General features: G+C 37.3%; 4 protein-coding genes across 6 annotated transcripts; 1 reads left to right on the forward strand and 3 right to left on the reverse strand.

Annotated features, from left to right (window-relative positions):
* Window positions 1–40: 40 nt before the first annotated feature.
* Window positions 41–2900, reverse strand: LOC103431371 (large ribosomal subunit protein uL18-like). Its single transcript, XM_008369520.4, has 9 exons — window positions 2688–2900; window positions 2205–2274; window positions 2023–2114; window positions 1710–1836; window positions 1538–1617; window positions 1329–1445; window positions 842–976; window positions 463–632; window positions 41–294 (listed from the first exon to the last, which is right to left on the reverse strand). Exons 1-9 carry the CDS (start codon window positions 2688–2690, stop codon window positions 180–182), a joined length of 909 nt encoding a protein of 302 aa, XP_008367742.3. The 5' UTR covers window positions 2691–2900; the 3' UTR covers window positions 41–179.
* A 768-nt stretch (window positions 2901–3668) lies between these two features.
* On the reverse strand, window positions 3669–6838 carry LOC103431370 (large ribosomal subunit protein uL18). The gene is made up of 9 exons (XM_008369519.4): window positions 6590–6838; window positions 5574–5643; window positions 5394–5485; window positions 5047–5173; window positions 4877–4956; window positions 4677–4793; window positions 4322–4456; window positions 4009–4178; window positions 3669–3885 (listed from the first exon to the last, which is right to left on the reverse strand). Exons 1-9 carry the CDS (start codon window positions 6590–6592, stop codon window positions 3780–3782), a joined length of 900 nt encoding a protein of 299 aa, XP_008367741.1. The 5' UTR covers window positions 6593–6838; the 3' UTR covers window positions 3669–3779.
* Window positions 6839–8679: 1841 nt separating this feature from the next.
* LOC103456360 (probable phosphoinositide phosphatase SAC9) lies at window positions 8680–17490 on the reverse strand. Its single transcript, XM_008396071.4, has 13 exons — window positions 17118–17490; window positions 16045–16643; window positions 15468–15600; window positions 13914–15130; window positions 13128–13235; window positions 12847–13017; window positions 12261–12503; window positions 11633–12058; window positions 10673–11509; window positions 10357–10554; window positions 9724–10176; window positions 9388–9618; window positions 8680–9238 (listed from the first exon to the last, which is right to left on the reverse strand). The coding sequence occupies exons 1-13, from the start codon at window positions 17128–17130 to the stop codon at window positions 8957–8959; spliced, it is 4911 nt and encodes a 1636-aa protein (XP_008394293.3). The 5' UTR covers window positions 17131–17490; the 3' UTR covers window positions 8680–8956.
* Window positions 17491–18389: 899 nt separating this feature from the next.
* On the forward strand, window positions 18390–23681 carry LOC103456358 (uncharacterized). 3 transcript variants are annotated; one of them, XR_011576218.1, is made up of 14 exons: window positions 18447–18729; window positions 19293–20249; window positions 20605–20705; window positions 20822–20936; window positions 21167–21244; window positions 21387–21479; window positions 21561–21765; window positions 21933–22016; window positions 22198–22296; window positions 22524–22586; window positions 22741–22771; window positions 22947–22993; window positions 23074–23132; window positions 23250–23681. XR_011576218.1 is itself a non-coding variant. In XM_008396070.4 (13 exons), exons 1-13 carry the CDS (start codon window positions 18682–18684, stop codon window positions 23482–23484), a joined length of 2010 nt encoding a protein of 669 aa, XP_008394292.3. In that variant the 5' UTR covers window positions 18390–18681; the 3' UTR covers window positions 23485–23681. The 3 variants fall into 3 exon arrangements, 1 of the variants encoding a protein (XP_008394292.3); XR_001785984.3 differs by having other exon boundaries at window positions 21938–22016; XM_008396070.4 differs by lacking the exon at window positions 21561–21765 and having other exon boundaries at window positions 18390–18729.
* Window positions 23682–24587: the final 906 nt, after the last annotated feature.

Here is a 24587-nt window from a genome sequence, read left to right on the forward strand (position 1 = left end):
GTAGTGAAAGCGAAAACAAAACATAACCGGCATAACAACATTTGTCAAAAAATTAGTGGCGCTTCTCACTGGAACCTCCTGACAAGAAACGTATTCAAATGTCTGAATTATAAAGATAACAGAGTTTATAGAGATTAAGTAAACAGTTGTCCTAAGGGTGGAAAAATTCGATTGAATGCTTAGTACTCATCATCATCATCACTGTCGTCATCGTTACCAGCGTCATTGAAGGCCTTCAATCTCTCAACCAACTTCATCTTCCTCTCATCAAAGGTGAGCTTTTTGAGGTTGTATCTGTTTGCACAAACGAAAAAATGGATTCATTTGGTAAACTTCTTCCTACTGAGCAAGAACACTAACCAAATATTGACTCCTCCAAAGTGACTAACTTGCAAACAATGAAACAAGGCCCCAATTTAAAACATCGACAACTGTGTGTACAGTAATCAATCAAACTTTTACCTCTTGTGTTCTTGAGGAGCAGGCTTTTCAGTCTTCTTAATTGTAGGATCAGCACGGATGGCTGCATGAACTTTCTTGTACAACTCCTCGATGTTATCCGCTTCAATACATTTCTTAATATATTCACTGAAGTGACTTTGATACTTCTCTGGCTCATCCTCCGCCAAGGTCTTAAAAACAAACGTAAGTTTAAGCATAAAACATCAATATTTTATGAACGGTAAAGTAAAATGGATATGCTGAATAAGAATACGTAACTCTTCTTGGACACAACGCCCATACAAGTTCAGTAACAAATAACTAAAATTTTGACCAAATTACATTAATATTCTAAACCAGTCAAATTAATGCTAATGTATGACATGAATAATCAACTAACCCTCATGTAGGCAGCAACATGGCCACCATAGATGTACTTCCGATGAACCTCAGGGTCAAGTTGCTTGCTATCCTTGGAGAAACCGGCAAACCTCTTTTCACTGTGAGGGATATCCAACCCTCCATCCAAAGCACCCTGCAATTAATTGAATATTTTTCAAATCGGTTAGCACATACCAAGTGGATTTAAAATTCAGACTCACTGGGGAAAAGACCATGTAATGCATAACAAGGGAAGCAATATGAAAATGATATACTACCAGAGGTTAATATACAATTCATCAACATCCGCCAAAAGAAAGGCTTTAATCAAGTTTTCTTGAGATAAAAGAATGCTAGACAATTGAAAGAATAATGACTGACAAATAAAAACTGATAATCTGAACCGTCAGCAAAACATATCGGTGTAAACAATGAACAAAACTGAATTATGTTTAAAAGAAATTGACCACATAAAACAAAACTGGCAGCATAATATGGTATTCTACCTTCAACGCACCGAATACGCGATTTCCCGTGGTGGTCCTGATAAGACCCACATCAAGAAGAGCACGGAATGGCCTTCTGCTCTCAGCTGGCTCTACAGAATAGTCCTCACCAGTAGCCTGAAATACCGGATAAATGTTTTTAATAAAATCAGAAAATAAATTGCAATGAAGAAAATCAAACGGGATAGAGAGAAATAATCACACACTACCTCAACATTTCCCTCATATTCGTCATCCATTTCAAGCTTCTTCAACACACGACGAGCCAAAAGAAGGCCAGTGCAATAGGCTGGTCATAAAAATAAGGTTACTAACCCACGATAGTAACTCATATGTATAGAGCCAGAATGGGAAAGCAAATAAATACAACGGTGGAAATACCTGCAGCATAGTTTGTAAGACCAACTTCGAGCCCATAGCATGGGAGCTCATGGGCATAGGCAGCAGCAAGAACCAAATCACCAGCAATACTGGCAGATGTAATTTGTGCAACAATATCCTTGTTGGTCTAACAACTACGTTAGGGTGAACATCACGGATAATAGATGCAAAATTTCAATTAGAAAAAATAAGGCGTTTCAAATTCAAACTCCATATAAATAAAACACAGAAACAACATAAAATCTTAAATAGTTATTAACAAAAGATGAATTCAATGAAAGAAAGGCCCAGATCGTAGTTGACAAAAGGATACAAATCTCACGACAAACCGATACTTGGGTGTGTTGTACTTGTTCTTGTCTTGGTTAATAAGCCTAATCCTGGCCCGGTAGTCAGTCTTTCCCTCTGGACAACATTCGCTTTCAAATCACCAGAATGTACACTAACATTAAACAAAATGGGAAAAAAACTTATCGCAAAAGCCGAAATGAATACCTCGCCTTCTCTTGTACTTGACTTGGAACCTCTTGAAGTAGGCCCTTGATTTCTGAGCTTTGGCGAAAGCCTATGACGAATAATTGAACAAACCGTTTAACAAACTCCTTAAAAATTACATACAAAGGACAGTTCATGCAGCAGAGCAAAAATCCCACTAAAAAATGTTAATGTTTCAGAAAATGATACGACATTGCAGCAGATCTATCTCAATGAGGCAAATCAATACAGTACATGCTAACCCTAACAAGAAATAATAATCATGGAAATCATAAAAGCTCAAATTTTAGATCAATTAATTGGGAAATTTAACATCAACTGAAAGGTGGGCTAATGAAATGGATTGGAAAAATGTACTCCCTTAACCAATTGTCCGAGCAGCCAAACAGAAAATAATCATGCTATTTTCTCGCAAGACGAAACGAGCAAACACAGACAGAGAACTTTCAATGGAAGTAACAGAGACGAAGTGAGGGAGCTCACCATCGCGGAAGATCAGCAGCCGAGAGCAACGAGACGAAGAGAGAGCACCGGCTAGGGTTTTTGGATTCAGAAGGTGAGGTTTTATCTGCCAAATGGATTTAAGGATCGACGGCTGGAAGTGATGTTTGGTTTAATAGGGTTTTTGTGGTGTGATGGACGGCTGGGATTCGATGTGGACTTTGGGCTGATAACAGCATTTCCAACAGTTTCCCTAATTATGATACGACGAATTGAAATTTATTGATTCATGCCCAAACATAATCCACAAATTTTAGTATTTTTTTTAGTGAAACGATAACGTTAGTAAGTTAAATGTTAGATTAACCATCAACGGAGTTCAAAATCACGCTGTCATGCAAATGTACAATACTTTTTCATCACTGTGGTAGAGAATCACTCGCCAAATTTTAATATTTTTTATTACTTTTCATCATTCGACTTTTTTAAATATTTCATTTTTGGAAAAATGTTGACAGACACAAATTTACAGTAAAAAAATGTTTGAAGAGTGGTATAGAAAGTCTCTAAACTTAGTGTAGTGTAGGACATTCGACTCAATTGACAACTTTATTTGAGCACAAAAAATTTAGTTTTGTGGACTTTATCAAAGACGTTCTAATAACATTAATTTTTCAAAAGAAATTATCTTTAAACATCTTGACTAAAAGCGTTTTTATAAAAAATATTTTTGAATCCCGAAAGCATTTAAAATGTTTTCTGAAAAAGACACATAATTGATGCTCTTTACAAGAAGCACTTTCACGTACTTTTTTAAGATTTACTTGCATTTTTTATTCTAAAAACATTTTGATCAAAAATACTTTTAGCTATTTTAAACCCACTTCAAACAAGCACGTTTAAGTAGTGAAGAGAACTTGAGTGAATTTGAGCATTGCCGAGACTAAAAGCTTGCCGAGATCAAAAGCTTTCACTAAAAAATGAATGCACGAGTCCAACACTCGCAGTAGGAACTCAAAACACTCAAAACAAAATAACTTCAATAGCATTGTCAAAACTTCTGTCGCATTTTTAGCATGAAACTCAAAGCATGAAAAATGTTCAAATGTCTCTAAATATTCCCAACGAATGCCTTCACTCGTCATCATCGTCGTCCTCGTTAGCTGCGTCGTTGAAGGCAGTCAACCTCTCGACCAACTTCTTCTTCCTTTCATCAAAGGTAAGCTTCTTGAGATTGTACCTGTGAAACAAACAGAAAATTTCATATAAATACACATATCAAATGCATGTACATTCAAACAAAGAAACCACGCCTCGAAAAAAATACTCATAACTATGTAACAGCATTTGTTCCAACATTTACCTCTTGTGTTCCTTAGGCGGCTGCTTCTCAGTCTTCTTAGCGGTAGGATCAGCGCGAATGGCAGCATGAACTTTCTTGTACAACTCCTCAATGTTATCTGCTTCAATACCTTTCTTGATATATTCACTGAAGTGAGTCTGATATTTCTCTGGCTCATCCTCCCCCAAAGTCTAAATAACAAACAATTATAGGTTTCAGCAGGCAATATCCGAAAAGCTTGAGAAACAAATAATTAAGTTATGGTAAACAAATATCAGTAAAATTTTAACAGTGAAGTAAAAAGTGATGTCTGGCATAAGCAATCGAAACCCACATTCATGTACGCCGCAACATGGCCTCCATAGATATATTTGCGATGAACCTCAGCGTCAAGCTGTTTGCTATCCTTGGAGAAACCAGCAAACCTCTTCTCACTGTGAGGGATATCTAATCCCCCATCCAAAGCACCCTGTGACCAATTACAAAAATCACACTCTGATGAAATTATAAAAAATAAAAAAATTGAGAAAGACCATCACATTCGTAGCACGGAGAGAAATATGAAAAATGAGGTACAGCCAGAGATCAGCATACAATTTAATAAACACTACAGTATGATATAATCTAAAAAACTTGACTTCATCACAACAAAAAGGTTAAATTGGCAGCAGCATAACCTGCTACCTTACCTTCAAGGCACCGAATACACGGTTTCCTGTGGTGGTCCTGATCAGGCCAACATCAAGAAGAGCACGGAATGGCCTTCTGCTCTCAGCTGGCTCCACAGAGTAGTCCTCACCAGTAGCCTGCAATACCAGATCAATTTTAGAAAAAGAAAACAAAGGGAATCAAATTGGGATTGGGCATACATATAATAACTACACACTACCTCAACATTGCCCTCATATTCGTCATCCATTTCCAGCTTCTTCAACACACGACGAGCCAAGAGAAGGCCAGTGCAGTAGGCTGATCATAAATATACTGTTATCACCCCACAAGAGGAACTAATATATGTAAACATAATGGAGAAAGCAATAAATACAACGGCAGAAATACCTGCTGCATAGTTTGTGAGACCAACTTCAAGCCCATAGTGTGGCAGCTCATGAGCATAAGCTGCAGCGAGAACAAGATCACCAGCAATGCTGGCAGATACAATTTGGGCTACAATATCCTTGTTGGTCTAACAACTAGGTAAAGGTGAACATCACAAATTACGCAAGTAAAATCATGTTTTACCACCAAAATATTTAATAAATAAAACATCCATTCTAAATTTATACTTGGTACCAAGATAAGACAAAATCGTTAACCAACCTTAAAACATATTTTTTTTTATCAAAACACAAATATAAAGTTAAAACTAGAAAGGCCCAAAAGTTAGCTGACAATTTTCAGGATACAAATCGCACAACGAACCGATACTTGGGTGTGTTGTACTTGTTCTTATCTTGGTTAATGAGCCTAATCCTGGCACGGTAGTCGGTCTTTCCCTCTGTGGACAACATTCAAAAAGAAATTATCATATGCACACTAACAATTTGCAAAATGAAAAAACAATTTATCATGAAACAAATTAATACCTCTCCTTCTCTTATACTTGACTTGAAACCTCTTGAAGTAAGCCCTAGACTTTTGAGACTTGACGAACGGCTATGACAAATAATTGAACAAAATGTTTAATCATTCCTCAAAATTTAAAACACACACACACACATATCAGATCAGTGTTTCAGAAAACTATTCAACAACGCATAGAGATATATTTTAATGAGGGAAAACTTAACAGTACATACTAATCCCAATAAAAAAAAAGGGAACTTTAACGAAAAGTATCCGGTACTGTTCACTTTAACGAAAAAACACATTTTTACACTAAAAAGTCAATCCTGGTACTATTCACTTTACCCTTTATTTTGTCCTTATCATTAAAACTCAAATTTTCAAGCCCTTTTCATTAGTTTTCCTTAAAAATAATCATGAAAACCATAAAAGCTCAAATGTTAGATCAATTAATTGGGAAATTGAACATGAACTGAAGCTAGCCCTAATGAAATGCGTTTTAAAAATATACTCTTTTAACCAATCTTCGGAGCAGCCAAACAGACACTATCAAGCTACTTTTTCCGGCACCGAAATTAGCAAACAGACAGAGAGTGATGGAATAAAAAAAGACAGTGAGGGAGCTCATTATCGTGGAAGAACAGCAGCCGAAAGCAACAAGAAAAAGTCAGAGAGAACCGGCTAGGGTTTAACGTAGCTAATGGATTCAAGGATCCGCAGCTGGAAGTGATGTGTGGTTTGATCGACGGCTGGTTTACAGAAAATTTGTAGGGGCTTTCTATTTATCAAATAAATCAATTCATATATCAATGTAATCCGAAAAATTATACATAATTGAAACAGAAACATATATTGCGTAGTGTAAAATGAAGAAAAAAATCATACAAAAACAAAGAACACAAAGTCCAGAAGAAAATAAGAAACGCTTATCCATTACTCTAATGAATGATTACTGCATTTTATTTACGAGATTAAAAAGCAAATACGCATAAATTAGTTGAGATGCAGGAAACTGAGACGGAGGGAGGAAGCTCACCATTGTTGAAGATCAGCGGCCGATCGAAAGGAGAGCAAGTGAGAGGCAAGACTCGGCTAGGGCTAGGGTTTTTGTAGTCGGAGAATATGGAGGGGCATTGTAGTCGCTTACTCGTTTGAGTTGAGCCCTGTGGGTTGGATGGGCTAGTTCGTGGCTCAAATTTACCTAATAAATGGGCTGAATTGAACCCAGTTGGGCTTTAGGTGATGCATGCGATGACAGCGGAAATAGGGCTCATTTGAAACTTCTTGGTTGGGCTTTATTTAGATCTGAACCCTTAGCTTTTATTTTATTTTCTGTCGCTGCGAACTTTTCAACACTGCCCTTATCTTCCCTGTCTATATTGTTATACATTTGGGTCAACTATGAATAAAACATTTTCAGCTATTTTAAAAGCACTTCCAAACGAACTCTAAATAAGTATGGGCATATAGTAAATCATCAAATTAAACTTTAATTCCAATTCCCGGAAAAGAAAAAAGCAAGTAAATTTCATCAAGCAATTGGTTGAACAGAACAATTAAGTTTACAAAGTTTAGTATACCGGGTCGTGTTCTCGGCAAAAAATTCTACAGACTAAGGTCATCTCCAACCGAAGGGTACAAAGGGCCACAGGGCCGAAAATAGCCCGAAAACCGTCTCCAACCGAGAGCCAGGCTAGAGGGCTATGGAATCTGAGAGGGCCTCACGGAATCGGAAAGGGCTGGCCACTTCCAGCTGGCCAGATTTTTTTTAAATGTGTCGAATTTTTTGTTGGTTATAACCGACAAGAATGCTTTGAATTTTTTTTTTACAGTTTTATTATTTTTTTTATTTACAAAATTTTTCCTATAGCTTCTATTTTTCATATTTTTTTTCCTATAACTTTTATTTTACAAAATTTGTTTCATATATTTTTTTTAAATTCTATTTTTTCCTATAACTTCTATTTCACAAAATTTGTTTCGTTTTTTTTTAATTTTATTTTTTTCATATAACTTTCTAAGCCATTATACAACATTAAATTAAATTAAGTAACATGAAACAACATTAAACAATATGAAACAACATTAAATAACATTAACCAACATAAAAATTATACAACATAAAAAAAACATTTAACAACATGAAACTTAAACAACATTTAAGTTGTAGTTTTTAAATAATAAATTATGTTTGGCTCTCGGTTGGAGACGGTTTTTTGTGGCAGAGCTAAATGAGCCATCTGGCCCTTTGGCCCTCGGTTGGAGATAGAGGCAAATATGGCCCTATACTGTTCATTAAAATATTAATATCTTGGAGGGCCAGAGGGCTAAAACGAGCCATCGGTTGGAGATGGCCTAAAGTCATTTCCAACCGACCCGATCAAAAGGCTAAAAATAGCTAAGAATGACACGAAAACCGTCTCCAACCGAGGGCTTGGCCAAAGGGTATGTGGGCTCCATCGGGCCAAATCCCTAAATCAAGCCAGCGGGTTGGCCACTTCCAGCTAGCTAATGTCATGCTGCCATCAAGTTACTGTTGGAATTTGAATTATTTTTTTGGATGAATTTAAAAAAAAAATCTATTTTTTTCCTATAAATACCTACACCATTCGTACAACATTGAAAGTTTAAGATAAGAAGTGTCACGTAGATAAGAATCATATCTAAAATTTGCACAACTAATTATATCTCTACACGTGACACTCGAAATCATATCCGAAAAATTATTAAGATTACATAAAGATAAGAAATCTGGAGAGTTGCTCACTTTAACGACACGTGTCACTTGAAATCCTATTCGAAAACTCATTGAGATTACATAAAGATAAGAAATCTGAAGAGTTACTCACGTTAGTGACACGTGTCACTCGAAATCCTATCCAAAAAATTATTGAGATTATATAAAGATAAAAAATCCGGAAGCTTATTCATTTGGCGACAAGTGACACTCAAAATATGTTCAAAAACCTTATTTTAATATGGTAGTTTAATTTAATTAACCATATCAATTTAATTAAAATAATAAATCATGTTTGGCCTATGGTCATTTGACCTCCTCGGTTGGAGATGATTTTTTGTCAAATGACTATGTTTGGCTTATAACCCCTTGACCTCCTCGGTTGGAGATGATATAAAGTATGATCTAATACTGTTCATTAAAATATAATTTCTTACAAGACTATAGGGCTAAAGAGAGCCCCTTTGACGCTCTTTCGATTGAAGATGACCTAAGGTCTTAAAAAAATATCATCATATTCTTGCACAACAAAGAGACGTGTTTCTGATTTCCTAACACTACTGATATAATCTCATCGTAAAACTACTACCAACGAATGATTACAACAACGAAAAATAAAATATGAATGGGGGAATACACAACCACAAAAGCGATGAGAAAACAAATTCAAACGGCCGAGAGGCTTGCCCATTTTCCAAGTTCGTACGGATCAGCGTAGTAATACAACTTTATTTTATTGGCCAACGACAAGCCTGCCGCCACCGGTACACCTCTGGAACCGGCATCATCCTGCTCCGTTGGGTCATCGGCAAATGCTGTAATATCTCCAAGCAGTTTAAACATAATTCTGCGGGTTTGTATCTCTCGAGGGAAATCAAAGTACATCGCCGTTCCAGACTTAGCCTCCGGCAAGCGATATTCGGCAATCGGTACGATGCTGTGCGGTTCCTGTAACAACGTCTCCAGTAAGTTATCTTAAAAACACCGTAATCAATTTGGATTTTCAATTGCGCTAATTGAGCCACATCGAACTACCGTCACAAAAACCTCTTCCATCCTCACCAATCGCGTAACAATAAAGCAGGTGTAGTAAGTACCTGGACAGCAGATACTTGTATATACAGAACGGCTGGAGAGATGTGTCTCTCGTCTACAAGTGTTGCTGACGTATCCCAGATGTGTGCATTTGAAAAGGGTGAATGGGTAACCAGAGGCCTTATTGCACCAAAAGCATCAAGACGAAATCCGGCAAGCAAAGGTGATGCAGGAGAAAGATATTGCTCCAAAATAATATCATGGTCCAACAGCCTCTCAGCCTCAATGGGAACCTGAAAGAACAAAGTATGAGTATAAACGAAACTGCGCGTAATAAAAAATCAATAATGAATCAAAATTTTTGAATGAATAAAGCATAGAAACATGATTTTTTTTACCCTAAATCTATTCAGTGGTGGACTTCTCTCCAGCCAGCCTTTCAGATTCATCGGATCGGAGGCTTGTGATGTATCTACCATCTCTTTTTTCACCGAGCTTCCGACTACCAGTATCCTTTTGGCATGAATACAGGGTTCTCTTTCAACTTTTCCTCCAAAAGAGGCACGCCGAGTTACTTCTGCAAATGGATTTTCATCAAGAGACAAGAGATTCAAGTTGTCCAAATTAAGAGATTTTGAACCAGGTCGTTGAAGGCGTAATGTTATCCAAATAATGCGGCATCGAACTGGATTCCCAAATTCAAACTTCACATGCCTAGGTACTTCATTTTCTCTAACCGACTTTTCTGGTCCATAATATTCTGAGGAAGACGTGATCTGGGACTGCAAATCCCATTTTCCCATGCATGACCTTTCTTCTTTGTGTATTTTATTGCTGGCCCAGATTTGCACCTGTGCGAGAGGTGAATTAGTCAAAACAAATACAGACGAAATCAATGTATGTGGAGCAAAAAGGTGCACAATTCAACAATTTACGAACAAAAAGGAGATATACTACAAAGCAAGATTTTCTGAAGACGTTCATTTACCAAATAAAATAAAAATAAAGAAGAGAGTGTATAGACTACTTACGGTGGGAGCATCAGCCTCAGAATAACCACATGGACTAATAAGCAAAACAACCCCACTAACATCAGAAAGGGTGCCAAGAACAATAACAAACTCAACACTAGTGGTACTAGGAGGAGCTTTCCAGTATGAATGTCGTGATCCAGATTCAAGAGGAGCAAGCAATGACAAGAATGGTGCTGAATCTGCTCCCGTTTCAACCTAAAATGGTCACAACAATCATGTATAATACTGAAATCCGTAAGCAAACCGAGATGGAAATAAGACAAAAGTTTACTGGAACCCTGAAACAAGAAAGTAAAATAAGTAAAAAAATTACCGAGTGTAAAAAGCTGGCAAATGGAAACTCAGCTAACGATTCCACACTGCCAAGTAATTTCTGCAGAACTTTAATAGTTCTCGGTCTATCCGGAGACTGATTCCTTTCAGAAAGACAATTCCTTACCGAATATCCAATCACTTGGTTCAAGGCCTCATGGGCAGCAGAATCTGCACGGGCACTTCTCCTCTTGCTTACCAAGACCCTGACGTAGTCCAAGATCAATGCATCAAGCACAGTATCATCGCAGCATCTTTTACAAATAACACTATCCAGCACTACTGTATGATTTGTTGAGACATCAACCTGGAAACCATGGCCTGACCCCCCCTGATTTACCACACCATTGTAACTCATGGCCTCCCTTGAGCCATAGCCTGCAACCAGAAGGGCCCCTCTCCCAGCACAACAAACTTTACATACTTTCCTTTCACATTGGGAACATAAGAAAAGAGATGGGGAAACTCCCCCTGATGATTCTGAAAAGGAAGCACGTGTAGGTGCATTAGTTTCAGCACGCACCTCACACGTGCCGCCATAACAGCGCTCACCAAAGCTAGTTATATTCCAAAAATCTATTGCAGTATCATCAGTAGTCTCAAGACCAACAGCAGATGTAATTTTGTCTTCCAAGGATGCTTGTCCAAGCAGTGCAACGGAGTTTGCAACTCTACACAATCTTCCCATGTATCGTTCATCAAGTAAAACATTAGGGTTTATAGTAGCAGGATCAGTTCCTATAGATAACAAAGCTCTATCCCTTTCAGCAGCAGAAATGTCCAGCCGAAGGCGTTCAATTTCAAGTTTCATGGCTTCCATGAAGTTTAGTTTTTTTTCCTGCAGAAAGTAGGATTCATCAATAGTGGTTCGACAAAAGATTCCAAAGGACATCCTCTTTATAAGGTAAACCGCATAATAGCATAGTGGTTCAAAGAAATAATAGAAGAGTTAGTAGCATACCATACGTGGCCCAGCAATGGATTTCAAACAATCAATGTACTGCTGAGAACTGCTATCTAAAGGTTTTCCATCATGTGATTTATGATCAGTTTCAGCACCATGATATTCAACAATAGCTTGGTCCAAGAAATCAAGCAAGTCACCTCCCTTGTCCTCAGCATTTCCTATCACTGGTGCAGCAAAGTGTTCTGAAAGCACAACCTCTCCGGTCAATAGATCAACCAAATTGTTGGCAGATGCACTTGGTTGCACTGGTACCGTCACATATTCATTAGATGAAGCACCGGAAAATGGATTGGTTTTTGACCCAGTGGAAAAAAGATTGTTTTCATTCTGAAGGTTTTTAGCTTGTTCAGGTAAACTTGCACCAGGGCCTTCGTTAGTAAATACACCCTTCCAAGGAAGAGAAACTCCAAGGACTTCTATCTGCAAATAAATTCACAAAAGAATTATCATCCACTTGCAGGTTCTGCAATACCCATCCTCTCTATACCATGTACCAGAAAATCCAAATGGCTTAAGCTTCAACCATGCTAGCTCTTCGATTCAGAACCTAAATAACTAACTGAAGAGTCATAAATCAAGGACAATGACATATCTATTAATAATTACACAAGTTGCTTTTTACCTCACCAAAAGTGATAGGGCTCTTTCCAGAGACGGCAGGATAAAATGTAAGGGCAACTACACGAGTAAGGAAGTCAAGTTCTCCTTCCAGTTCTTCAAAATCATACAATAATGGAAGGCTAGATGTATCTTGAGCATGAAGACGTGAACCAGCTCCTGTTACAGCCATATCCTCTGGACTAATTGCCCCTGTTAAGGGTATCAAGAGGTTTGTTCCATTTACACAATGAGGTATCGAAGCACCCTGTCATCAGAATCCAATAAAAGATTAGAAACTATGGGAGAAATCAGAAATTATATTAACTCAGCACAAGTAGATTTGCAACAAATGTACCACAATACAAGAAACTAACAAAAAAATACCAAAACCAAAGTCATGAACTTCTTTTGTATTCTATATATTTAAGCTTTGGCAACTAGGTCCCTTGCATTTCATGGCTTAACCTAGTTGTTAGTCTTTACATCAGATAGGAACTAAAAGGATCCTCATCTTGTTTTAGCTGGATACCTGGGACCACCAATTCTAAATTGAAATAAAGTTCAAAGCAAATTAAAGTTGTAGGAGCAGTGAAAGAAAGATTACAGACCTCCAATACAAGTTTTAGCCCATCTAAAGAGCGTCCTGTCCTTACGTCAACTGTTGATGGATAAGTTGAATCATCTACACCATGGGATATTGTGAGAAGAAGCTGACAAACATGGCAAGGTTCACCTAAATAGATAAAAAGTTCGACAACATCTGCGGCCTGTGGGCAAACCTGTGTGATAAAAACTACTCCAAATAAGAGACATAAAAGAATTCTGCAGAAAAAAGACCATTATGGTACAGTCAAATGTTCCACGCAATGAAAACCGAAAGAAAAAGTACCCAGACTAGATCCTTTCTCTTGAAACTCAGAAGACTGGCTCCACCATTGGAACTTGGAAACATGTTAGCAACTGGCTTAAGGAAGAAACCAGATGGTCGAGAGACGACCTGCAAGATCACAATGCTTGGTTGAGAGACTTGATGCTATTACATTTTACAAAAAAGCAAACTGAAAAAAAATAATAATCATTTATGACTTTCAAGAAAAGATCCAACAATTCAATGTAGAGAAATAGTCATGACTCATAACACAAGTGAACACCATGCAATGCAATTAACAAATAGAAATTACATGCAATCAATATATAAATCACCATGCAATGCGATTAAATTAGTAAATAAAAGTTCATACAATCAATATATAATCATTATATAAATCATGAAAGCCAGAATCTATGGAACTCAAAATGCAAAGGTATTACATTATGATCAGATCTAAACCCAAGAATCACAGGAAATTCCAGGGAAAGCCAACATTTTGGGAAGAGACACCAGTCTGTAGTCTAAATCTGATGCCAAACCCTAAATCAATAGAGTATTTCCTACAACGATCAAAACCACTGTTACATTTTACCAGTAACAAAAGGGCCTTCCAATATGCAGCTGGTGATTCCATCCATTTGTAGTTAAATGGGTTGTACTAACTTAGAATAACTTTTAAATTAATCTATGGCAGTTAAAACCTCTTGTTGCAACTTGTTAGATGAACCTAGCACAAAAAGAAGCATAAAATAAATGAAATTATTATCACCAAAATTGATCCAGAGCAGTCCCAGAATAACATACATTAAGAGGGTGAAAAGAAACTGATGGAAGATGCTTGAATAGTCTCATTCCAAGAAATATCTCCAGTTGCTTTTGACGAGAGCTGTCTACAACTGCATTTTTGTATCTCCGCTGCAAAGTAATTTTCATATTTTGTGCTGCAGAAAATTGTTTGAATTTTCCTGCATCGTCATTGAAGATGCTAAGGATTTGGCTATGCATAGCTTTCGAACCAGTATAAAGTGTTGCATGAATATCACCCGCAAGCAGAAAAATATCAGCAAGCTGGGATACCGGTGATAAAATTGTTGACCTCTTAAACTCCTCAAATGCCATATCAAATCTCTTCCAAGGTTTATCGGGACACGGATGCGTCCATGTTGTGGTCCTAGTGTTGTGATCAACATAAAAAGTTTTCCCTGTTACTGCATCAGATCTCTTCTCCCAGCCTGGTGGCAAAGGAGCAGTATAGCCACCATAATTACTCATTGACTGATAACCAAATGCCAAATCACTATCAAGTGATATACAAAGCCGCCTACACTGCTCCATGAAAACCTGGAGGGAGCCAAAATAACTTGCAGCATTTGTCCTATCCAAAGAATCAGCACAGTTGAAACGTATCACACCATTTTGACGTGATCTTAAGCAGAAGGCGCCTTCAAAGTCATCATTGTAGATAATTTCTCCTCTGCAGTCCTTAATTCTTTCCCGCGAAGGCAAAAAATCTCCCTCAGAAATGCCTATGGAAACAGTGTGTGCTTTTAGATGTTTCCATAATCCTTCGATGGTTTGCTGTTCACCTTTTAACTTTATACTGGCATGCCAGTCATAATTTATCAAGTGAATTCGAGTATAAGGAAGTTTTCCAGTTGACTTGATGTAGTTTAAAGATTCCTCAAAATGTTGAACTAAAATACATTCTGACTTTCCTTCTCCACTCCTAAGCAAGTTGATGCAAACAATTGGAACAAACGCTTTTCTATTCCGACTCCCCCCAAAGGCTACATCAAAATTTCGTGCATCATACCTCTTACTCAACCTCTGGTAGTACTCCGCACTTCCTTTATAAGGATCACTATCCGAAACGTATATTTCTGCTTCTGCAGCAGTAATCTTTAACTCTGCACCCCACCAAATTGGAATTGTGCCGCGTCGCCACACGTATGTGTTAAAAGGAACAGTTTGACCAGCCCTTCTAGGGACCCATACAAGTTGCTCACACTCCACTTCATTTCCTGTCAGACGTGCATTCTTCATAAGTATGAAAAGTTCACTTAAAACATAAAGTAAAAGGAGAATGATTTTCATTTAGAATGTAAATTTGTACTCCTAAATGAGAAGAATACAAATTACAATGTGAAGCCTTCTAAGCAAAAAATAAAAACGAAAAAGAAACACCATAGGTTAATGAATTTCATAAACAAAATATCAATATGTTGTTTTTCTAAATTACTTTCTATCCTCAATATTCTGAGAAACTCCACTGGAAGTCATTGACAAAATGACACAACCATGCGTATCTTCAAATATTAAAAGTTTGAGAGTTGTAAATAACTTAATAGGTCATGTTACCTGTGCTAAAACAAGAATTCAATCCCCTAGCCAAGTACCGAGTACCAGGATGCAACCTACTACGACGAGCTATGAGAGCAACAATTCCGTCCACCTTCCCTAAGGTTCCAAAAGTTCGACACTCCGCAAAACCCTACACATTAATATCAAGTAAGAGAACAGTATGAAAGGGTTAACTTTACATCTAATCACATAATTCCTTATGCTATCTTCAGATCTTAACAACAATTTAACTTCTTCTTTTGCTCAGTCATATTCAATGAAGGCAAAATTGAGCACCTATTATAGATAAGTTCAACAACTTGTTGCCTAATATAATAGTTATGAAATCTATGCCGCTATCAGTGGTAAATAATATGTACTCAAAGAGCTGCATAAGTGCGTATAAATTTAAGTACAAGTAAAAGCAGAGTTGAACCAGTTGGCTATAATTAGCATATCGTGCATAGACTTGAACAATCACCATCACTAAATCGAGGTACTAGGGTAAGAAATCAGATAGTTAGATAAGGATCAGGTGAAAGAAGATAATAGTCAGATAAGCATCAATTTGAAGATACCAAGGAAGAAGCAAAACCTGCAGAAGAGTGACACAATGCTGCGACAACCCAATGTTTTTGAAAGGCATCGAGAACCAGGCGTTCCAAACAAATTCATCATCGGGCTCACGCAAGCTCATACGGCTAGGAAATGGTCGAGTGATATCCCTTGCCTCACAAAAGTAGTGCTTCCCATTAATGTCAAGATCAGTTAATTCATTAACATTCTTTTCTTCTCCTTTCCCTTGTGGTTGTGGATTCTGAAGTTGAATCTTGATCCATTGGCTCTCAGTCACCGTATAAATGCACCCTCCACCAGGCAAATTCGGAACACTAGCAGTCAACTTGGTGGCCACGAGAAGCAAACCAATGCTGCCCAAAGCAGCATAACCCAATATTGCATGTGCATAGGTTGTACTCCTACACGACCAGTGTGATCCGTCTGTAATGTAATCCAATGCTTCCTTTTCGGATTTGAAAACATCAAATCCTGGCTTCGCATTGTAGCGAAGCACTCCGGTTGTGGGATCAACATGTATGACCTGAGTGTCGAGCCTAGAAGACAAACTCGCAATTATATAAACTTCACCAGTATCCAATGTCACAACTATAACAGATGTCTCCCTTATACCACCACCTGTAACATATTTAAAATAAAACAGAAAGCATAAGCAACCTTGCAAAGAAAGAGAACTGTATGACTCTGCGCACCATCACAATATACATACACCTCAGCGTGTGTGTACACATAGGGCGCTGTTATTAGCATTCCAAAATAGTCACCGTGCACTCTTCCGTAACAAAAGGTCGAAAACAACCATTTACATTTATGCAACAACCACAACAATAAGAATTCAAATGTCAATTTAACAGATAAAATTCACAGTGTTAAGGTGTTTTAAGCTATCAGAATCCGATTCGAAATGCAACAAACACACAAAAATAGCACATAATCTATACACACACACACACACACACATGCACAGCACATAAAATCGAACAGAAACTAATTATCAAGCTGAAAGCGAAAGAAGTGATAGAGGTCATATTCGAAATTGAAAAGCGGTGGATCGCATCGCATAGCAGAGACTTGAAGGTTCAAGAAGGTTACCAGCTGATTCCATGTTATCTCTTCCGTTGATGCGCGTTGCCGTAGGAATTGGATCTGACGGAGAGAGGAATGATACTACTGAAGGCGCCGGAGAATTGGAACAGCAGGCATCGAAGGGCGTCGATTGGATGCGTTCCACTCGGCAGAACTCACCGCTTCTCCGGTCTTACAGAATTGCATCGGAAAAAAATGACGTCACATAGGCAGGCACGGAGGAAGATAATAAACGATGACTTGTTTTTTAAGGTGTGTACCGCTTTTTTGTTAATAAGTTGTTTATCCATTCATTTTTGGTACTAATTTGAGCTTATTGAAAACATTTGTGTTTCCCTTTTTCCCAAAAGAACAACATTTTTTTGTGTTTGTGTTTGTCTCAAAACAACAAATAGAAACGGAATAAGTACATGTTTTTTTAACAACACTTTTATTTATTTTTTGAAATGAGTTTATTCTTTCACTTACAAATAATGTATTTTTATTAAGATTGTGACACTTGATAAGAAACTTCTCCTCAATTATATTATGACACTTGATGTATCAGATTGTGTTCTCCGTACATTACAAATCTCTCTTACGTTAATATTTTGTAGGTTCTTCGATAATTGATGACAAGTAAGCACATCTTAAGAATAATGAAAATTATTGATAAACCTCCAGTGTATGGACCATTTTATATTTTTTTTTTTTTGGTTTTTTTTTATAACAAATTATCCTTTATGTTTTGTCAACTCATCAGTTTAGTCATTCATGTTTCTAAACTCATCAATTTCTTTTTTCAGTTTTACTCGGTACACGAATTCCGTCTTTGATGTCAAACACCATTTAGTTTTTAGTTATTATGCTAACATGTCATGCATGTGGAGCCCACAAACCCAATGGTCTAACACCACTTTGATAAAAATAAATAAATAATGATAGGTAGACTAACTTTTTAGATCACATTTACAAATTATGTGATGTATCATAATATAAAATAAATACGTTAATTAATATTTAAATAATAATCCAATTACTAACACCTACGTTATATAATTTACAAAATATAATTTAAATAAATATTATTCCTAGCATTACCCAACAGAAAAAAAAAACATAGAATACCTCCAAAATAGAGAAAATCGCGAAATATATAAAATCCGGTAAAATCGAGTATTTGTCTATTAAATGAAAAAAAAAATGCAAAATGCCAAAACTCGCGGGAAAGAAAACTGAATACGGGAAAGTACAGGGACGTTGCGCCAAAACCCCACAAGAATGCCAAAAACAAGTCATGTCCCCACCGAAAAACGAGAGGCAAAGAAGAAGCAATTTCATTGGACGATTTGATTCGTCATATCATCATTATCTTATTCTTTCCTCCGACGATTCCATACAAAAATGGAAAACCCATTTTTCTGATTACTGTAGCAAGAAGAGACCGCAGAAGTAATAATTTTCTTTGCAAAAACACTTCCGTTTCTATGCAATTTAACGTTAGTTTAGGGTTATTTTAGCAAAGTGCTGGTGGAATTTGATTGTGTTTGTTGCTGAATAATTGAGTTTTGGTCGGCGGGTTGGTACGGCAATGCTGCCTGTTTGCTCAGCCACCTCAAGCCGTTCTTCCCATTCTCAGGTAAGATGTACATGCTCGGTAAGCAAGTTTTTTCTTTAAGATTACCTCATCCAAACACACCCTTAAGGTTCGTATAGTTCATGCAGAAGGGAGTTAGGTCAATTGGTTGATCCGCTCCTGGCCTATTAGATTAGAGTAGTCTAGAATATCGCTTTTTTAGAAGAAAAAAGACTTTTTACATATAAGTACAAATAAGTATCAATTAAAGTATTGCTAACTTTACAATTTGGGAAAGAAAAAAAAAACACTTCGAACTCAATATTTTGTAGTGAACAAATAAGTATTAATTAAAGTATGACAAGTGGATGAAATGATGGGGCTTTCGCTATAATTGAGCTCGTGAAGTGTTTTTGTATAAAACTTATAGTTCTCGGGTGTTTTTTCCAATTTATTAGGGGGAGTGGGGAGTTGATGTGGTTTGTATATATTGAAGCATGTTATGATCAGCTTGTGGTGACATAGAATTTGAAACAACTAATTTTGTTTGGCATCATGTCATATTTGTGAAACATTTTTGGTCAAAGTTATTGTGGAATTTACATGTGTGCAAATGAATTTCACAGATTACCTTACATGGAGGGTTGAATGCCAGTTCCCAGTTCCAGAAGGATTTTGAGGCTAGATACACTATGGGATACAGGGGCTCTCTGGGCTTGTCAAAGGCAATGCCTTTTCAAAGAGATTTCTTCAAAGCACACGCTACAAAGTCTTTGTATTCGAATTTCGTGAAAGGCACAGAACAATCCGTCTCTACGGATTTTGTTAACAGGTGTTCCCACTCATATGAATCAGACCATCTCAAGTGCAAGTATTCAGACATGTGGAGCTCTTCTACTGGAACCATGTATGAACAGCATCCGCCGGGAAGGTTGGAACTGAAGTTTGTAGACAGCTCTAGCCTATTGGCTCCTGATGAGGGACTCGTGGACTTTACTAATCCGTCAACTGGAAATGCAAGTGTCTTACCGGCAGCTGTAGAACCTGAAAGCATATCAGCTACTGATTTAACACCAGGGAATTCCACCTCTGTACCTGACTCCCTAGACATGGATACTGATCGATTATCCGGTGTGAAAACTAGTATTGAGGATTTTATTGATGGGGTTAGCAAGTCTTTCAGCGCTTCGGTAGAAAAGGGCGAAGATATAGTTAAAACCTCAGTAGATACAATCACTTCATCAATAACATCTGTTGTTACAAATGCTACCGAAGCAGTGGATAATACTGTTGGTGGATTGTTTTCAACAGTGGATCAAACGGGACAATATGGTGGTAGTAAAATGACAAAATTTTCAAGCGACTTTAAGGAAGCCACAAGTAAAGGAGCTGTTGTTGCTATTGATGTCTTGAGACGTTCAATTGTTGTGGTGGAAGATTCTCTATCAAATGGGGCTTCCTTTGCTGTTAGTTCTTACCAGTCTGCCAAGGCCTTTCTCCCTCCTGACATCAGTGATGCGCTAAATTTGTCTGAAAAGAGAGTTGCAGAGTTCTTGGGGCCTGCCAAAACTGCTTTTCAACAGGTATTAATAGTACACGTCCATTATATAAGGCTATTTGGTTGAGCTGTAAAGGAAAATAGATTGTGGTTTGCGGAGTTGTACGTTATTCTAAATAATTTGTAAGGTTCAAACTGGTTCTCTGGAAAAAAAAAGGCCGGTTAGTTGATTTTGCTTGGATGCTTTTTTTTTTCTTCCAAACCATCAGCCCCACTTTGTTATAGTTTCCTGTATATTGTGTTGACAACATACGCTAGAAAGTAAACTTTCCGTTATAAGCTTACATTATATGTTCAATCATTTATATCCTGAGTTTGCCGCTTTTGTAATGACTGTTCTGCGTAATATTGTCAGCTGAATCTGAATCTGTTGAATGCAGGTTTATATTTCGATTGAGGGGTTGGAGGAAAATCTTGGCTTGGACCCAAATGATCCAATCATTCTATTTGTTCTATTCCTTGGCACCTCAGCTACTTTATGGTATGGATATCCTTCTGTTCTAAATGAAGACTGCTTTTCCTTTTCCATTTGTACATAAAGGATTATAAGTATCCTGCTGTGTGAGAAATTTATATTTCTTATCAGATATGCTGCAGGGTCATTTATCGGGTGTGGACATACAGTGGTTTCGCTGGAGATTTATCTCCTCAATTGACATTGGAGCTCTTGACAGGGAAAGAGAATGCTGTGCTCATTGATGTCCGACCTGAGGCAAGATCTTGCTTACTTTTTGGCCTTTATATTTGGTTGCGCTGATAATATTATCAAAATTTTGCCTAACGGGGTCTGAATAAACCAAGAATCGTTTTAATTGCCTAAAGTAAAACACAACGTAGGCAGATTCTTCTCACCCTAAGTTTCAAGTATGACTTTAAATACTATTGCTAAATGTTTGCTTCTCAAATTTGCCAATGATCGGATCTGGAATTTCCATTATGAAGGTTCTGAGAGAAAGAGAGGGTATTCCTGATCTTCGACGAGCAGCTCGCTTTCGCTATGCAAGTGTGTCCCTACCTGAGGTTGGCTTGCTGTTAGATTGCAATTTTTTGAAGATATGAATGAGATAATCGTATTACATATTTGCTAGGGTGAAAGCAGTCATATCCTCCTCTCCATGTACTTTTTGTGCCTTTGTTCTGAACTTGTTGCACAAAATTTCAGGTTGATGGCGCTGTATGGAAATTAGTGAAGAGTGGAAGGGATCTTAATGACACCTTAACTGCTGCTGTTATTCGGAACTTGAAGATTGTTCAGGTAAGCAGTTTCAGGCTTTTATATGCCTTAAAACTATACCAAGATAAAAGTTCTTATTTGAATCTTACTAAAAGTTTACAGGAAGATCTTGGGCTGGGACCTACCAATTCTCCGTTCTTTAGCGATAGTACCATATTTGGTGACCGTGGACACCTGAAAGTATCTTACACTCTCCACCTGAAGAACTTCAATCACAATTTTTTGGCCTACAAAAATATGAGAAAGGAAATTCTAAGGATAAAAATCATTCAAATTCAAGTTTTTAGCACTGCCCTGGTGACCTTAGGTATATTATCATATTTTTCCAAGGACTTGAACGGGGTTGTATGCTCCTGAAAGAACTTTCACATCTGACGGCAGGATCTTATGCCTAAAACTATTAGAAAGTACGATGATTAGCATCTGGTTTGAGTAATGAATAATGAGTTCTATATGGTTTTGTACTCTGTGTAGGACAGGTCCAAGGTCATAGTTATGGATGCTGATGGTACTCGTTCCAAAGGTATTGCAAGATCCTTGAGAAAGCTTGGGCTCAAGGCAAGTATATAATGCAAGATAAAGATCCATATTTTAATTAACAAAGTCATAGGACTTTTCTTTTGGTAACTCGTATGTCTCGTATCGTAAGAAAACCGCTCAATGCATCTAAATTTTTGGTATTTCTGGAATCGCAGAGCAATTTCGTAGATACTAACACCTTGAGATGTTTAAATTACAGAAACCGTACTTGGTTCAAGGTGGCTTTAAGTCTTGGGTGAAAAATGGTCTCCGTATTAAGGAACTCAAACCTGAGACAGCATTTACCATACTCAATGAGGTATTTATCACTCTGAAGCTGTTTATTCTTGTAAATTATAATAAATACAATAGATGATAATGTGCTGGTTGGTGAATTTCTATGATTGACATCTAATTCCCTTGATAATATCTGATGCGATTACTTCCTTTTTAACAACATTGTTGGATTGCACTGGCTGAGGTTCTCTTGTATGTAACGTGGACCCCATTTTTCTTAACTTTGTTTCAAAAATTGTGTAATTTTAGGAAGCTGAGGCAATTCTGGAGGATATCAGTCCTTCTCCGGTGCAAGTTCTTGGGTCTGGTGTGGTAAGACAAATTGTCTTCATTAGTTTCAACCTTCATATTGATCCATCTTTTGTTATTACGGAAACTGGATTTGTTTTTGTGTTATAAAAATGTTTAACTGCCATGCAATTTCAAGTGCATTATTTGCTAACTTATGCAACTACCTTCCGTGCAGGGATTGATCGCAGCATTTTATGCGCTACTAGGTGTGTATACGTGCCTTAAATTTATCTCTATAAAGAAATTGGATTGCTTATAGCTTATAGGGCGCATCGAAAGTGAAGTTTCATTTTAAGATATACCAATTTTTACATTCATGTTTCCTTCCCTTCTGCCGGATTTCTTCTCCATCTCTAATTAGCGTGACTCGTTGTATTACAGAGTGGGAGAAGACATTACAACTGATTGGAGTTGTTGGTGTTGGTCAGGTATTATAATCTTCCTAGAATGGGTGCTTTAGTCTTTAATCCTTCCCCTTTCTCGTTGCTCATTTCTTTTATTCCACCAGACCATTTATCGGCGGGTGGCATCTTATGAGACCGCAGAAGATTTTAAGAAAGATGTGAGGTAAAGCTAACTACATGAGGCCCGGTAGTTGTGTCTTCAAACAGCCAAAAACCACATTATTTAGATTGTGCTGATTCATGTCGTTTTATTGTGGCCGCTATGTTATTTTCCTTGAAGGCTGCTGCTTTCTCCTGTTAGACTGGGAGCTCAGGCATTTTCATGGACTGCCGGACAACTGGAATCAAACGGCATTGGACTGCCAACATCTCCTTCATCCTCAGATGTCAAAAACCGAGTATTGCAGGCTGCTGCAAAGCATGAATCTCAACCGTCTGATACGGAAGGCATCCAAGATCCATCTACTGACTCAAAACTTCCAATCAAAGAGAGTGCTGATCTGTCAGAAGCATAAACGTTGATATTTTCTTGCAGTAGGCTGCACTACTTCAATATGAACCTCGCGTTCTAACTCGAAGGTCGATCTGGGCTGTATGAGCAAGCTAATGAAGGTTACTTAAGCTAATTAAGTGATAATTCTGTTAGAAGATACACTCTAAATTAAGGATGTGCAAAATTATTATTATTATTATTATTATTATTATTATTTTAGTCTTTTCTTTCTGTGGTCGACTAAAAGTAAGTGTCGTATAAGAATCAAGGATGCTTGTTGAGCAAGGAGACTGACAGTAACCAACGTGACAATTCAAAAGTGGCAACTTTGACAAGTTGGCTCTCTCAAGTTTACTCCTTATACAAGCCAACTCTCTAGGACCCCCTATTTTAATATACATAGGCGATGTTAAGCGATATCGTGCGAGATCGTTCTCACACTCATGTGAGTCGAATGCGAGTCATATTCTTGTTGAATTTGGACGAATATGAGGCCTCCTTCAATCAAATGAAATGATTACAACTGCCACTAAACTTCAAATGTCAGTTGATATTATACAAGGACTTATTTTCCTCAAAACTTGATTTTTTTTTTTTGCTTGGCTTTTTAGTTAAAGTGGTTCTTGAAATTGGCATAAATCTTAACTTTAGTCTTGAGATTTGAAATCAATAGACTGTATACTGAGTTTGTCAACTGTTAATTATTTTGGTTATTCCGTAGAAAATCTCCGTTTAATAAGAAAATGAAATGACAAAAATACTATCAGTTTTTATCATATCATTTTGGCCTATTCCTTATTAAATTGAGAGTATTTTTGTCATTTAGTCTTTATTTACAGAATGACTAAAATAATTGTTGATTGACAAATTCTATCAATTTTAAATCTCAATGACCACGATTCTCTGTTTTGTTAGAAACAGAAAGGTTTCTAGAGATGACATATATGGATGCAAACAGTTTCGGTCACGACCAAGAAAGCGTTGGCAATAATTTCGATGAAATGCCATTGCGTTTAAGCTTTTTTTTGGATTCCGGCGGCCTCAAGAGTTAAAGACTGTTCCATGTAAAAGAGGATTAAAGCACAAATAATTAAAGTGCGTTTAATTTTATATCCAATATTTTAT

The sequence above is a fragment of the Malus domestica genome, chromosome 15 (assembly GCF_042453785.1).
Source record: "Malus domestica chromosome 15, GDT2T_hap1".
NCBI classification, from domain to species: Eukaryota; Viridiplantae; Streptophyta; class Magnoliopsida; order Rosales; family Rosaceae; genus Malus; species Malus domestica.

Bases quoted from the DNA above. Each gene is read 5' to 3' on its own strand.
- LOC103431371 (XM_008369520.4), bottom strand. The intron at 1,446-1,537 runs GTAGTGTGTGAT...CCGGTATTTCAG, and splicing joins AATATGAGGGAAATGTTGAG to GCTACTGGTGAGGACTATTC. The intron at 633-841 runs GTTAGTTGATTA...TTTGTTTTTAAG, and splicing joins ATGTTGCTGCCTACATGAGG to ACCTTGGCGGAGGATGAGCC.
- LOC103431370 (XM_008369519.4), bottom strand. The intron at 4,794-4,876 runs GTAGTGTGTAGT...CTGGTATTGCAG, and splicing joins AATATGAGGGCAATGTTGAG to GCTACTGGTGAGGACTACTC. The intron at 4,179-4,321 runs GTGGGTTTCGAT...TTTGTTATTTAG, and splicing joins ATGTTGCGGCGTACATGAAT to ACTTTGGGGGAGGATGAGCC.
- LOC103456358 (XM_008396070.4), top strand. From the start codon at position 18,682: ATGCTGCCTGTTTGCTCAGCCACCTCAAGCCGTTCTTCCCATTCTCAG. The intron at 21,480-21,932 runs GTAAGCAGTTTC...TACTCTGTGTAG, and splicing joins GGAACTTGAAGATTGTTCAG to GACAGGTCCAAGGTCATAGT. The intron at 22,017-22,197 runs GCAAGTATATAA...TTTAAATTACAG, and splicing joins TGAGAAAGCTTGGGCTCAAG to AAACCGTACTTGGTTCAAGG.
- LOC103456360 (XM_008396071.4), bottom strand. The intron at 13,236-13,913 runs GTATGTTATTCT...GTGATCTTGCAG, and splicing joins TTTCTTTTCACCCTCTTAAT to GTCGTCTCTCGACCATCTGG. The intron at 9,619-9,723 runs GTAAAAAAAATC...TTGTTCTTTCAG, and splicing joins CACCACTGAATAGATTTAGG to GTTCCCATTGAGGCTGAGAG.